At 37.5% G+C, this 16,596-nt stretch overlaps 1 protein-coding gene across 1 annotated transcript in view; it reads right to left on the bottom strand.

Annotated features, from left to right (window-relative positions):
• Positions 1-16,596, bottom strand: part of OTUD4 (OTU deubiquitinase 4) — a 42,228-nt gene continuing 25,632 nt past the window's right edge. The window contains exons 13-21 of the mRNA XM_015558862.1: positions 13,119-13,131; positions 11,114-11,123; positions 10,263-10,409; positions 9,909-9,964; positions 9,129-9,209; positions 8,144-8,282; positions 7,385-7,645; positions 6,326-6,366; positions 1-4,888 (exon numbers count right to left, since the gene is read on the bottom strand). Coding sequence (XP_015414348.1) covers positions 3,680-4,888; positions 6,326-6,366; positions 7,385-7,645; positions 8,144-8,282; positions 9,129-9,209; positions 9,909-9,964; positions 10,263-10,409; positions 11,114-11,123; positions 13,119-13,131 — 1,957 coding nt within the window. The 3' untranslated portion in view covers positions 1-3,679. The remainder of the gene's footprint in view (positions 4,889-6,325; positions 6,367-7,384; positions 7,646-8,143; positions 8,283-9,128; positions 9,210-9,908; positions 9,965-10,262; positions 10,410-11,113; positions 11,124-13,118; positions 13,132-16,596) is intronic.

Here is a 16,596-nt window from a genome sequence, read left to right as displayed (position 1 = left end):
TCAACAGACAAAATTTAATATATGCACACAGTTTCATATATAATGCAGCATCACACCATGTAGGGCATTTACTCTGATACATTCAGATATCTTTGAAACACTTCTTAAGGCTACAAAACAGAACATAGAAAAATAAACAGGAATATATGCAACACTTACAAAAAGTGATATGATAAAGAATATAAAGTACTATTTTCCTTTCAACACTTCAAAAGATATTTATATATAGTTTTTTTTACAAGTAACATCACAAATGATCACATCTTCACATGCTTTTAAAGTATTATTTATACTCAGTATAAGGCTATTATTTTTCATACTTAAATTTTTTTCTATCTCTGTAACAATGCAATTTTAATCCATTCAAGTAAATTCAACACCAAAGTTGCTGTTCCCCAGCATTAAGACATGCAATCTCCCCTTTTCTAGGATTTTCTAAAACTTATTTGGGGGTGTTGGGGGATCCCAATTAGTAGGAAAGTAAATGGCTGACACTAGTAGTAAAACCTTAGTTCTTTGAGACTGACATGCTGGAACTGAGCCATTATTAAGGTTTTAAACAAGAAGCAAAATATAGTAAACAGAAATAGTGTAGCCAAATATGCATTCTCTTCAGCTACACCAAAATGGACCTTGCTTAGTACCCACAAGTGAAAGACTACAATTCCCTCATCTAAAACTGAAGGTAAAATAAATGAGACATAAATAAATATTGCTAGTTTCTAAGATGGCTGAATGTTTTCTAAACCAGAAACGGTTAGAAAGGAACTTTATTGCACCAAGTCAATCATAAGCAAGTTTGCAGTTCACAGGCATTTTAATTCAATCTTCAGTCACAAAGGAAACATAATGCAAAATATACAGTTTGCATCAACTAAGCACTGTGATTTGGGAAAACCTACTCCTGCCAAATCCAGGCAGGGTCTGAGCTCAAGTCAGCATGAAAATGAATATATGGGTTACCAGGAAACAGGATGAGAATTACACAGATGCTAGCATCCTGCTGCCAAGGAGTACATGGAACAACAGGAAGATTTTATCTGAGAAGAACTTGAAGAAAACTATACCCAATACTAAAAGGGAAAAAATCAAGTTTAGCAAAAGCCAAAAGAAGTGACCTTTGGTCATTCTAAACATTTGTTCTTTAAAATGTATATGATCCTAATACAATGAAGTTCCATAATTTCCAAGTCAAAATACAAATGATTCTCACTTCTAAGCATTAGTTCCACTCATATGGAAACACTGTACGATAAACATTGTATCACATGTCAACATATCATATGACTCAGTCAGAATGAAGGACAAAAGCTTGCTTGGTTTGATCTTAGCATAAGGCAAATCCCCTGAATACATTTAAAACAAATCTAAAAAAAACAAAACTGACCTTCATGCAAAGACTCATAATTTTAAAACTAATTATCAAAATTCAGAGTTCTTTTATTCCAGAGGTCACTGAGTAAAGTACCATCTGTAAAGTTCTCTTTCAGCACTGTTTCCATCATATCCTGGAGGTAAATATGGGAAACAGCAAGCAAATCAGTGTTTCTTTCAGGAACTATAGAGTATGTTGTTACTCAACTGAGGTAAGACAGTGAAGAAATGAACAGTATTCTTTCCTACCCAATTTTCAACATCTCCAGAAGAAACTGAGAAGATCAAATCCCAGTCAATAAAAGACACTGGAAACACCAATTTCTTTTGGTCTCCTGAGTTTAAATTTACATCGAACTTTTAAATCTGGCCATAATATCTAAAGGTGATTTTCATAAAAACTATCAGATAAACTAATCTTACATTAAAAAATATGAGCTGAGAATAAAGGACCAGCTAATCTCATTCCATAACAACTGATGTTAACTAAGAAAGAAATGGCTTAAGCAGTACCTTCCCCAATTGTTAGAGCTTAGAAGGTGACAACAGAAATTCCTTTCCGCAGGTTCTCTCAGTATTTCCACACAACCATCTCAGTCTTTAAAGTTTTTACTTAGCACCATCGTAAAATATCTTTCAAAGTGCTCTCTAAAATCCTGTTACAAAACATCTAAATGATAATCACTACTCGAATCAGCAGTTATACAGACATTAGGTAATTAAAACAGAGGTAAAATAACCATTATTACAGTACAGTGGAGATTCACTGAGCCTAGCTGGCATCCCAAACAATTCTGTTAAGTTATCAGAGAACCCAGAAAACTCGTCTGTTTCAGTTTGTCAAATTCAAGTGAATTGTATTTGCTTTTTTTAAAAAAAAATCAATTTTTGGCTAGGTATATTATACATGGCATGCAAAGAGAAATTACTACTTTATTTGCATAGCGCTCAAACTTCCTGATCAAAAGAGAACATAAAAAAGGGTAGATTTTCACATTAGTACATACAAATGAGAAATAAAAGCTATAGTTATACAGTATAACACAGATTAATAAATACTGTGTTAATTCAAAGTCAAATCTCCAAATGAGGACAGAGTGCAACATGCAAAGGGAACTACTACTGAAATACTGTGAAGACGAAGACGGGAAGGAAGCAGGATTGACAGGTTATCCAAGAGGTAACAAGCTATAAAATGCAAAGCAAAACCACTTTCTAGCAGCATCCTCTAGAAAAGAACTAGAAGTCACAATCATCCTTTTCTGTACAATAGTTCCAGCTGTGACAAATTGAACATGCAAATGTAAAGTGATGGACACAGCCAATGGTGCAAAGTGAAAAAACAAAACACAGAACTCTACAGAAACCTGTCAAGCTAAAAATTTTTAACATTTCGTCTCTCAAAATATTTAAATCTGTCAGTGCATTAGTGTTAAAGTGGCATTAAAAAAATTCTGCAGTTTTAACAGATGCAGATTATTTTCAAAATGCATAGCATCTACATTTCTTTCGAGTAGGCACCATATTTACACCAGTGCTAAGAATTCTTGGTGGAAACAGCCATTTCATTGTATTTCCTATTATTTCTTAAACATATGTTCTTGTATGCGATCTCAAGTTCAACAAATACCAAAATTCAAAAATATACCCTATTAATATTAAAAGAACTATATACAACATTTCTAAGACACAGGTTAATAGGCTGCTTATGTGTAATATTAAAAAGAAGACATTATTCAAGTTTGACAGATATTGAGATGAAAGGCCTTTGGGTTGGAAGCATTTCAAAAGACAACAGTGTTTTAGCCTAAGAACTGTTTGAGCCCAGTTTATGACTAAGGCATTGCATAATAAAATATACATTTCTATTTGGTGCAATGTTATGTTTTGGAATCTATCATGTGTCAAATGGTGTATTTTCTTGTCACTTTAGTAAACACTATACAGCACACATTTCCAACATTTGAAATTAAACTTATTTTAAGGAAAAAAAACAAACACTAAATCTATAATGTTTTATATTAAGCTGTTTATAAAAAATACTTTAACAAACTTATTTTCTACTTATGGGGGCAGTCACCCCATAAATAAACAGATTTTGAACAAAGAGAAATGGCAACGCCAGGAATTCACCTGCCCCCTTGAACACGTATCCAAATCTCTTGTCCAGGATAGAAGTGAGGGTAAAGGGGGAGGGGAGGAGATAGTTCCAATTTGGGTTTTTATTTTAATGTATTTTTTTAAAGCCTTTAGAAACATTCCACCTAAGAAGAGTTTCTGCTCTAATACACTGCAACAACAGCCATCAAGTGTGCTGTCCCCGATGGCCATCTCCCATCCCTGACCTCCTCCTATCCCCCCTATAGGGCCGTCCTCTGCCATTTCGATGGTACTGATAACCTTCATCTCGGCTTCTGCTTGGCTGCCCTTTCCACGATTCCTCACCTCTTGTATGTTGATATCCTCCCCTACCAGAATAGCCCCAATCGCTTTTGTACTTCCTGCCTCCATACGTCTGATTATAGAACTGCTTTGATCTACCACTTCGCAGAATATTAGACACTTCATTCTCATCTTCTGAACTCTCTTCTTTTGGTCTCTGTAGTCTGCTATCCACAGAGTTGGCCCCACTGACCACATCAGCAGCATTCTTAGGATCTTTCACTTTTTCTGTTTTTTCTTTCAGACTTGGAATGGTCCTTTTAGGCTCAGGTTCAACAGGCACAGTTTCTCTCTCTCTGTCTAGATTCTGAGTGGGAAGATGAGCCTTTCCCTCCGCTACTGGAGGGATGGAAACCAATGCCAGATCTGCCTTAGGTGTCTGGGACGACTGCTCTGCCCGGCCTTCATGCTCACTCACATCTGCTTCAGGGAGAGCATGTTGTGTGTCTTCACATCTGGCCTCCTGAAACTCACCTGTTGAAGGTGAACCACCTTGTTTAGACAGATCCAGATTTTCCAGGGGTAGATCCAATTCTCCTTTCTCATCAGAAGGCAGAACAATATTCTGCCTCATTACTGGACTTTCTATGAATCCCTGAAAAGGGTACCCATACCAAACAGGAGGAAAGAAAGGAGGTGCAATGGGAACTGGGCCTAAGAATGGATTCGGTCCAAAGGACGGTTGTGGGAACATATTCTTGCCACTTAGTGACTCTTCATATTCAGCATGAAGAAGATGCCCAGAGTTTTCAGATTCAAGATCAGCCTGGTAAGACAATTGTCCATGACTTTCAGACACCTGAGATGGAGGGATAACCAGAGGTGAAGAAAATGGTGGTGGTCCAATCTCTGCTTGTGGCATCTGACCGTTAACACTGGGCTCAGTCTGCATAGGAAAGTGTGCATCGGCACAAGTGCAATCACTTTCATTCTGAGCAGGAGCTTCTTGGAACCAAGGGTTTTGAGGGTACACAGGGACAGGGACCTTTGGGTACATCCTGCAGGCTGCCAGGTAAGCCTGGTGCAGAGGATACAGGTAAGAATGTGGGGCCCACATCGGACAACTATATGCCTAAAAGAAACAAACAAACAAACAAAGTTAAGAAGAAAAACAAAAGGAGGTTGAAAGAAAGTTTAAAGTGGGCTCAAGGTAAGTTTTTTAGGTCTACAAAGAGCATATAATCTGCAGTCCAAGAACTACATCACTGTGAGACTCAACATGGAAAGGAAGTACAAAATCAAGACTGCTCTAAAGCTCCATTCCTTGTCCTATCCTGAAACCAATCCCAAGTCCTGTATAGATGTTGACAAATGACAATAAATGAACCTACCCAAGATTATCATGACCATTAATTTCATTCTTTGGATATAACTGTACGAAAATAATTATGGGTGATACGGATCTCAAAAGCCTCCAACAACAAGCACTTGAGCCTCCAGCTTCAAGTATCTCAATCACTGGCTGTTTAGCTCATCTTGCATTTGTATTTTGGCTCTATCGCTAGCTCACTGTGTGTGACCCCATGCCAACTAAATAACTGGTCTGGACCTGCTCTACCAGAAAAATCTAGTATAGGAGTAGATGACCCCACAAGGTTAGCACTCCAAAGTTCTAGGAGACCCCAGAGCACTCCGCAAAGATAAAAGTGAGACTCCTAATCAGAGAAGGGTAATACTGAAAATGAAGTATGTCAAATCCTTTGCCTACAAAGTATCAACAAAAGACCAACACGCACGCACGCGCACAGACACAATTTACCACCTAAGTGGCTACCTTTAGCCAGAGCCAAAATTAACTAGATAAATATAAATTTAGGCAAAGAAATGCAGTAGATGGTGAAATTAACCAAGTCTCCTTTCATGAACTGGTCAGTAGGCTACAGTAGGGCACTTCATTTCATATTTTAACAGTCTAGGACCCACAGAAATCAATCCGAGACGAGACAACACAGCACTGACAAGGACAAAGAGTTCCCCAGCCTCTCTAAGACAAACTATTGTTTGACTGACCACTTCCTAAAGGAGACCTCCACTCCACTAGTGAACACCCCACCTTCTATAGGGGTACTTTTACATGGTATTTCCTTGAACCTTTAAACAATGAGGCAAGTCGAAGAATGCTACCCTCGTTCCATAAATTCAAAAAGCTAGGCTCAGATACACTGACTTGTCCAGAGCTATCCAGCTAAACAGTGATGGAGCAGAACTTCAAACCCAGATGGCTCACTTAATCCCTCAGTGAGGGTATTTCCACACGGCCACCCAGGGACAGAGGCATCTCCTAAACATACTCACAGGGTTAATTCACTGCCCATTAAAAGGAAAACCAACCAAAAATTGGAGCCCCAATCACCACCAAAAAGAAACATGCTGCACAATTCTGAAAATGCTAGTACTGAAGATAATGAGGTTTAGTAAATCTTAGCGTATTTACTCTTAGGATAATTAATTAATTAGAATTTAAATCTGTTTACTTGAAAATAATTTTAAAATGATAAAATGTAAATACCTTTACACCAAGATTAAAGAAGAATCGAAGAATGTTCTTATCTAAAAATAAATAACAATCATCACTCAATATAATTATACATTCAAAAGCTTTTTTTCATTATTCTCAAACAATATATAGTTCTAAAGACATTTTTACCTACTAGAATTGTTTTCTCTAGCCTGTGCTATAAAACATGGGAAAAAAACTAATATAACCAAAATTAGGCTCTGTTTCTATAGGGTAATTCCAGGTTCAATATACTTTGTCTATGCTACTTACAAATAAGTTCCAAAATACCTTAAATTGAGATTTGTATCTGATTTAAATTAACTCTTTGTGAAGGAACTCAGGTGTTCACTGTATTTCCCTTTCAACTTCTCCTTGGGATTTAAAATATTATGAAATAAAAATGTTGGGGGTTAAAGGTAAAGCCAACATAAACCTAACTCATTACTACATAAGATTAATAGGATAATATCAGCTAAGGTATTCATTTGACATTGCCCAAGTTTACTCACAGACTCAAACATCAAGCCACTGAATAATAAAACAAAAGTATCCACAAAAATCCAGATAGGGAGCATATAGACAGTCATTGCATTACCTTTTCTAGACTTAGGAAATTTTGCACCTTTAAAGAAAAGGGGACAGGCAAATTTAAAAAGAATTCTTTAAAAAATATATATATATATTGTTGCATATAGTACTGTAATGACAGCTATTATTTATTATATTCGTTCCCTATAATTTTTTCATGGAGTAATTAGTGATGGAAAAAGGCAGTAAATGTTTAGTTATTTGGTTATTAATTCAAAATGGTTTTAAACAGTTTTTTAAAAAATGACGGGGCAGGGGGGAGGTGTGGAAATCAGGGTGCAGCTACCAAATAAAAAAACATAATCCAATCAAACACAAGCTGAAGCAGAGAGTGAGTGACTAATAGCCAAACCTCTGCTATCCTTTCCCAAGTAGAGACTAACATGACAACATGACCTCTGACCTCTACTTATCTCTCTCACTGAACATGTATCAGTACATGACAAATAAAATCAGTTTTAACTTGGAGAAGCAGCTCACCTTTAGGCAGGTCCTCCCCAGTGTGACACAGTGAATAAGGTGGTGCAATGGCTCTGTCTCCCTTTTCATTACAAGGAAACCCAGGGTAGAGTGGGTCTTGGTAAAGGCTCAGTGTCTGAGGCAAAGGCATCAAGGGCTGGTTAACTGCCTGTATTGACACAGGAACTGGAGAGGGTGTTAAATGAGCTTGGGACACAGCAGAATCAGGTCCAGTGGTCAGGGTCTGTGTCACTGATAAAACAGGGATTTGAGCAGGGACACCTACAAAAGAAAAGAAGTAAAAAACTATAAAAAGATGAAAATAATTTTCTACAAATATGTTTACATTAAGCTAAAAAGTAAAGAATGCTATATTAACCAGGGACCCTCCTGACATACAGGAGAAAATGAACCCAGGAAACAAGCTCTGCATCAGTGTGGTCTCAGTGTAGCTCTTACAAACATATGTGCACAGAGCCTGGCAAAGGGTTCAATGAGGGTCATTAGAACTGGTCCATGGGGAATGAAACTTTGGTGTCAGTGCTGAGCAACCAAAGCAACCAGTGGAGATAACCAGCTCACACATCTTCCTCCTGGGATGTTGAGGGCATATCTCAAATGAATTCCACATTGGAAGCAGAGAAGAGCAGAGGATTGCAAAAAGTGGCTCCATATATCTAACCTTACTCTGAGGTCAAGCTCTCACTCGAGCATTTGAAGTCTCTAACTTGGAAAGCTTATGTTGGATGGGTCATTGGATATTTAAAACTAGTAACTAACCTGTTGGTCCAAAAGATGTAGGCTCACTTGGCCAGGCTGGCACAGTGGCTGGTAAAGAAGGCACCGCAGGAGCTAGATGTACCTCTGGAGAAACCAGAAGGGGAGCTGGATTTGACAAAGACACATGTTCTGCTGGCTTCTTCAAAGAGAGAGGGTGGAAAGAGATATCGAGTTCATTTTAATCACCAAATGTACTCTGAGTTGCCTACCTTTCTACTGCACCTTCTATATAAATGGTTTTTCTGGTTTTATAAATGAAAGAAAAAAAGCACAGTGGCTAAAAATCCCACACAAACAAATTTGATCCTAACCAGGGATTGCCTGCCGAAGGTCAGGCAGACTTTGAAGCATTGAACACAATGCTTTTAAGGCAAGGAAGCAAAACCATTGAAATTACTTTGAAATTCATGAATTACTAATAGTTCTTCACACGAAGACATGCCACAAAACTGAATATGCTTTCTAACTGACATAAGGATGTTAACTGAAAGGCAAAAACTACAACCTTTCTCTACGCCTGTATTAGACCAAGAATCAAAATGCCTCATGTTTCTTCATTATTAAATTCAAAAGTTGGTGATATGGCTCTTTAAACATTTTTTTTTCTAATCTCTTTAGTACAGTCTAACCATTACATTCCCTACCATCTATAAAATAACTGTTAAGAATGCAGACAACTGAAAAGTTTTTAAAGTAGAAATTTCCAAAAATCAAATTTTCAAGCCAACCCACCAAATATAAACTTATTCAAAATCAATTCAGAAGAATGACTTCTATGTCCAAAAAATAGTATATCTAAAAATAATACCCTAAAAAACTGGGAACATTCTAAACAACAGCATTATAAAAAAATCACAGATATCCAAATTATTATGTTAAAATATATCCTCCCATTTTCTATATAGATGTTTTCTGTTTTTAAATGTTATCAAATACAGAGCTAAGAGAAGGGAGCCTTCTATGTCAGATGCAACAATGTACTTACTTGTTCTGCAGGAGGTGGGCACTCTAATTTCTTTGACTTCGATGGTGATGAAATTCTTGCACACTTATCATCACTAATATTCTTTAGAAGCAAAAAAAACATAATTTTGTATTTCAAACACCCACATTCTAGGATCATAGTGGTTGCCTTTATTGTTCACTCTACCTGCACCTGATTGAACCCTCTCGACTATCTCTTTTTCAACTACATCTGGTCTTCATCAGCTAGTAATACTACCTGCACATCTTTATATCAAACTACTGGGACATTTTTATTGGGGGACGTAGTTTCAAAGAGCACACTTTTCCTTTAAAAACCTCAACCTACTGCCCTGGCCAGGTGGCTCAGTTGGTTAGAGTGTCGTCCCATGCACCAAAAAGGTTACAGGTTCAATTACTGGTCGGGCACTTACAGGTGGCAGCCAATCAATGTTTCTCTCACACACACATCAGTGTTTTTCTCCTTTCCTCTCTCTAAAAATCAATGAACATATCCTCAGGTGGAGATTTTTTTTAAATCTCATTCTACTATAGATTATTGGAAAAGCTACTTCCCACCAATTCAGAAAGGTCATCATAATGTACCCTACAAGAAATGGTTACAATTTGTGAGTGAATCCTCCTCAAGCACTACTATCTTTTCCCCAGTTTTTCTCTACTTTTCTACTTCCCTAACAGTTATCAAATGAAGTCATCATCTCCTACTGCTTCTTCCTGATATATCATTATCACAGTGTTACAAGGAAAATGAAAAGATGCAATTAGTATTTAAAACATTTACCTCTGATGTGCTTGGCCCAGGTTTTTTATCCAGGTGAGTATGTCCATGGCTAGAGTCTGTAACAGATCAAGATTAAAAAAAAAAAAAAAAAAAGACAGCATCAGCCACTTTGAAGACAGAAAAACAAAATATAAAAATAAAGAAAGCCAAAAGTACTATTTGCATCATGTTTAGTCGGTGAAAATACAGTTTTCAGAATGATATTTATTTAAAGGAGCGTTAGCCTGAGTCAGCAACAGTGAGATATATGACATTAAACTGCTCAATGATTTTAAAACGGTTCTTTTTCCAATGGATGACTTTAAACCAGACACGGAACTCCAGTACATGCTTTCAAATGATGAAGTAACACACCTTTATCTTTTCGTTCTTCGGTATCCATTCTCCGCCTGCTTCCTTTTCTATCACTCGCATATGATGATTTTCTCTGGACACATGGATTGCTACTCTGAGAAGATGACTGACTGACTGATGAGCTCTTCAAATAAACAAAACCCAACACTTTGTGTTAAAGATTTACCCATAAATACACTCTTTGTACATCTGATTAAAAATCTCAAAATTCATAGCCGTGTCTTTATACTTCCAAAAATAGGGCCTAAGATTCATATTTAATTATGTCCTCTATAGTTATAGGCTTATTAATAAGTCTAAGTATTAGGCAATCAGACAGACCTTTGGCCTAAATTATTTTAACACTTCTTTGTATCCTTATTTGGGAAAGCTGCTCTAACCAAACTTTCATCTTGTAATTTATACTTTCATTCTTTGCACAAATAGCAAGCACCCTTCAAACCTTCAAAAACAACTATTATAGAGCCACAGTCCTTTTGGGGGGAAAAGATACCCAAGTGCAAATTAACAGATACAGTGCACTGTGATTGTTATTCACTAAAATGCTACTGACCCTCAGCAAATCATATAAGCTCTGCATGAGATCTAACCTTGTAATTGGTGTAACAAAGGGACTGGAATAAGTCAGGTTTTCAAGCTAAATTATCATTGAAGATCCTCTCCTGTTCTGGTACTACGTAAATATTGCACAGAGCTGAGAAGAGGATCTTAGCCTTCTGTGACGGAAGTTTACTAGAACACAGGATTCCAACTGCCAACTAGTATGCCATCTAAAAATGATGAGCATGACTCCATTCTGACAATCAAAAATTTCACATTGTATTCCTACATTACAGTCGTCATATTCTTACCATTCACTAACTGAAAACGGACAAAAAGGTATGAATACAAGCTTAACTGATTTGTGCCTTTTTTTAAATCTAAATATTATGGGAAAATAACATGTTACATAAAGATAAATATAATTAACACACAACCCATGTCTAATTCACATATGGATGTGGGCACTTTTTCCAATAATTCCTAAGCTCCAAACCCTATGCCAGACTGAACTATTAGTCCAGAGGAGCTATTTTCAATCAAGCATCTCACATCTCTAAAAAGATTCCACAGAGGCCAGTGGACAGATAATTGAGTGTGAGGGACATTATTTAATGTTTTACATCGGTATACTGGGAAGCCTCCTGTAACATTTCATTTTGTTTAATCTACTGTTGAGAAAAGGTGTCCAACCAACATTCTGGATCACATGTCATTTAGTACCACTTTCCAGTACTTAAAAGACCATGGTTTCCAGTGTCCCAAACTGAATCACATTCCCCTATCCTGCCAATGAACCCTCTTCACAGACCACTGACTTCACTCTACATGAGAACTGTTTCCCCTTCTGACTCCACCAAAATAATTAAGAAACCTAAAGAGCCCGACCTGGTTTGGCTCAGTGGATAGAGCCTTGGCCTGCGGACTGTAGGGTCTCAGTTCAATACTGGTCAAGGACACATGCCCAGGTTGCGAGCTCGATCCCCATTAGGGGGCGTGCAGGAGGCAGCCGATTAATGATTCCCTTTCATCATTGATGTCTCTCTCCCTCTCCCTTCCCCTCTGAAATCAATAAAAATATATTTTTTTAAAAAAAGAAGAAACTTAAAGATAGAGACCATCTCTTTCATCAGAGAAGCATCCGTCACAGCCGTGTCAGACACAGAGCAAGGGCAGACACCAGATTCCATGTACTTCCATCTCCAACAGCAAACACTGAGCAGCTCTTACTATATATAATTTTAGGTGCTGGTGTGTTTAATAAGGAACACTGAAAAGACTTTCTGATTTTATGGATATAGCTTAACTGAATATAAATGTATCTTGTTACTTTGGCTAGCAACGTATTTTAATTCAAAATACTAACCTAGAAGTGAGCTAACCAATTTACTTGCCTCAGTTCTAACACCAACTAATATCTTCAGACTTCACATTCCTCATGAAAAGGAGGGACGATTACATTCAGTTTATTTTTTTGTTGTTGTTATTTAAATCCTCTCCCAAAGACATTTTCTTTGATTTTTAGAAGGGAAGGGAGTGTGGGGATGGGAGGAGAGAGAGAAAAACATCGATGTCTGAGAAACGTCGATCAGTTGTCTCCGGCACACACTCCAACCAGAGCCAGGGACCTAACCAGCAACCTAGGCATGTGCCCTGACAGGAATACTTCTTTTGATATACGGGATGATGCCTCTACCAACTGAGCCACACCGGCCAGGGCAAGGTACCCTTCAGTTTACAAATTATTAGTTTTATAGATTAATATAAAGTTACGGTTTAATATAAAAACTACAGTTGACCCTTAAACAACATGGGACTTAGGGGTGCCAACTTCTCCCAGGCAATCGAAAACCTGTGAATAACTTTAACTCCCCGAAAACTTATCTCCAGGTGCCCTCAGTATTACATAGGGAATTTGTACCAGGACTCCAAACAGACACCAAAATCCATGGATGCTTAAGTCCCTTATATAAAATGACCTAAAAGAATGCACACAGCTAGTCTTCCACATCCACAGATTCTGTGGTTGAATCTGCAGATGGGGAACCAGGGGAATTCAGAGGGCCAACTGTAGTTACTGAAAAAAAATCTGCATTGTTAAGTGGACCCACACAGTTCAAACACATGTTGTTCAAGAGTTAACTTCTATTCAGGAGAGATTTCACTGACTGCTGCTGGGGGCTCCTGGTACTCTGAGGGTGGGCCCTTCCCTCAGGCCACATGGGAAACAGCTGGGGAGGGTCAATACAAATATTTGACTAATTCTGCTACACAGTGGCCATAGACCTTTTGGCAACCTAATTAATGAATGTTTACCAAACGGAATCTCCTGTAGCATCATGCACACTACATTAACAGAATCAAGAGGATAAACTTACAATAGGGAGAGGTAGAAAAAAAAAGTGATACAGAAATAATTGAGGGGTTTTTTTTCCTTTCCATCAGAGCAGAAATTTAAGTACTGAATATATTTCTTTACCCCACAGTTTAATACTTTCATAAGAATTCACTTTCAAAAGAAAGGGAAAGTTATTAGTTTAGGTCTCAAAAGCATTCTACTTCTCAGTTCTAAGTAAAGGGCAACATCAAAGGAAACAAGAGGACCATCCTCTGCTTTTTGATACCACCAAGGGAGATGTAAAGCTAGAAAGAAGAAATATTAAAATGTGCCAGACTAGATACTAACTACATCTCAGTATAATTTTGGTCAAACAAGGATGAAAAAAAATTCATGAATACAACTTAGTGGCCTATAACACATTCCTATTGATTTTGTATGACTTGTAATTATAGGCAATATGAATACTATTTCCACTGTGTCTAACATTTTCACAACAGTGGGAAATGAAAAGTCAAAACCTAAAGGAAAAATACGTTGTCACAATCTGAACATATAATCTGAACAAAAGTGGGAAGTGCCGAAACCGGTTTGGCTCAGTGGATAGAGCGTCGGCCTGCGGACTGAAAGGTCCCGGGTTCAATTCCGATCAAGGGCATGTACCTGGGTTGCAGGCACATCCCCAGGAGATGTGCAGGAGGCAGCTAATCGATGATTCTCTCTCATCGATGTTTCTAACTCTACCTCTCTCCCTTCCTCTCTGTAAAAATCAATAAACTATATTAAAAAAATTTTTAAAAAAAGTGGGAAGTGATTTTTTTACATCTGACATAAGGAACAGCCACTTTGCCCTCAGATAGTCCCACTTAAAAATCACACCCTAATTCCAACAGGGCAAATGTAACCCCAACAGTACTGGGGGGGAAAGCAGGGGAGCAAAATGGACCCTCATAATCTTTGACCAGTCCTTCTCAAACCCCAGTCACAGAAGACTCCGAAGAGGACTCAGCAAATGCCAGCAGTCTGGAAAGCTAACACAACCTTATACCATGTCCATCCTGTCACCAAAACTGTCCATCTTATCCTCGCCCACTACAAAGAGAACCAAATTCCCTATTTGCACCTAACTGTAGGAAAAATATTCAGCAGTGATATTACTATCATTTTCAGCATTCACATAATGCAACCACCAACAGCAACCCTGCTTGGTTCTTATTACACTTTTATTTTTTTTCAAAGAAAGAGACAAATGAGAAAGAAATGAGGGGTCTCATGACTAACATTAAGATTCTGTTCTGTAAGTAGAATAATTCAAAACTAATGCATTGAACATTAGAAAGATAAACTCTAATGGGCTTAAATACAGGGGACTGTTAACTATAAAATTCTAGACTTAAATTTTTTTAAGTCTTACTTTAAATATTTGATCATCAGCAGTCTCTAAATTTCTTTTAATAATAAAATCTACTCCATACATACAGTGGAGAAGGCATACTAACTGCAAATACAAATAGGTTTCTATGTAATCAATCACAATGGCAAACATTCTCTAAAGCTTCATGTCTATGTATTATCTACTGCCTTCTGCCATCATGTTTCATATACCAAGTAATATACAGCTAACACACAAAGCAGAAACTGATCCTAAGGCTACAGAGACATTTCATATCTGTCTGATCATTCTACCAATGCCTAGGAGATAGGATTGATTCAATAGCAGAAACATACTGGATATAAATTGTTTGTGGTAAACAAAAGTATATTTCAAATTAGCCATTTAGTAGCCCATGTGTATTTTCTTTTTTAATCTTCAAGACACTGAAGAATATAGAGTTTCCTTGTATTCAAGGGGAAAAAATGCTTCTTCTCAAGTCTATTAAAAAAATAAAATTCATTTCTACCTATGACCTTCCTATGTTTACTTCACATTTTTAGGTTTCCAAAGTCTATATTCAAAATAAGTCAGATCTCCTAGGTACTTTGCCTGCCTTGAGTTAGATGCCACCAAATGCTAGTGGAGTCTGGTCAATATCCAAACAACAGACTTCATCCATAACTAGTTGATTAATGAGCACAAATTCTGTCTGTTGGGAGAGGTCAACCACCATGGGCCAGGATTGTCCCTGCACAGAGAGGACTACACGCAACAGCAGAAGCAGGAGAGATGCATGGAACAGATTCTCCCCTGGAGTCTTTGAGACAGCATGGCCCTAGTAACAACTTGAGTTGAGAATTCTAGCCTCCAGAATTTAGTCAATTTCTGTTGTTTTAGGCCACCCCATTTGTGGTACCTCGCTACAACAGCCCCAGGAAACTAACACAGTAATAGTAACATGTCAGCCTAAGAATCTACAATTGTCTTGAAGATGTTATGTTATATAAACGATCTTTAATGAAAAAATGTTAAGTATATCCCAAGAAAGAGAAGTGCCCAATGCCAAAAATAAAGGAACTAAAGACTAGAATTTGTCAAGCACATAAGCTGATGCTACAGCTGTTCAGATAATAGGGGAGAGAGAGGCACAGGTCACAGTCACCTAGAAGGGCTGCAGTGCCCAGAGACATGGCCACATTTGCATGAAAAGAACAGCCTCCACTTAAGACACACCCTCTCAAATAAAGCTCCTTTAAAGGGATATAAACTACTCCATGGAAGGGCAGATTAAGAAAAAAATAAAATCCATAATACAGGAAATTATGACCCTGAAGTTCACCTGTGTCTGGATATTCAGTCAGAATGCTAATAATCATGATTACATGAACCTCAACTTGTAGCTCCATTTGGTATTAGAAACATTAACCCAAACAATACAAAGTTATTAGAACAAAGTAAACCAACCATCTTAACTGATTTAAGTTCCTATATAAAGGAAAACATCCTCACCCTCCAAGAAATTAGAAATGCCATTTGGAGTTCAGTATTTAACTTATAACAAACTACCAGACAACTATTAAGTGCCAGAATAAGACCTGGCTAAGATCTCCCAAATCATTGGGGAAAAAATTATTCAAAAATAATGTCTAACTCTCCAAAAATTCATCTGGAATAAAAAAAAGACCCCGAATAGCCACAGCAATCCTGAGAAAGAAGAACAAAGTTGGAGGGATCACAATACCAGATATCAAGCTATATTACCAAGCAACGGTTCTCAAAACTGCCTGGTACTGGCACCAAAACAGACATATAGACCACTGGAACAGAACAAAGAACCCAGAAAACGACCCAAGCCATTATGCTCAATTGATATTTGACAAAGGAGGCAAGAGCATACAATGGAGTCAAGACAGTCTCTTCAATAAATGGTGCTGGGAAATTTGGTCAGATACATGCAAAAAAATGAAACTAGATCATCAACTTACACCATACACAAAAACAAACTCAAAATGGCTAACGGACTTAAATGTAAGACGGGAAACCATAAAAATCTTACAAGACTCCATAGGCAGCAAAATAGC

The sequence above is a fragment of the Myotis davidii genome, unplaced genomic scaffold (assembly GCF_000327345.1).
Source record: "Myotis davidii unplaced genomic scaffold, ASM32734v1 scaffold151, whole genome shotgun sequence".
In the NCBI taxonomy this organism is placed as follows: domain Eukaryota; kingdom Metazoa; phylum Chordata; class Mammalia; order Chiroptera; family Vespertilionidae; genus Myotis; species Myotis davidii.
This window is presented reverse-complemented; position numbering and strand designations above follow the sequence as displayed.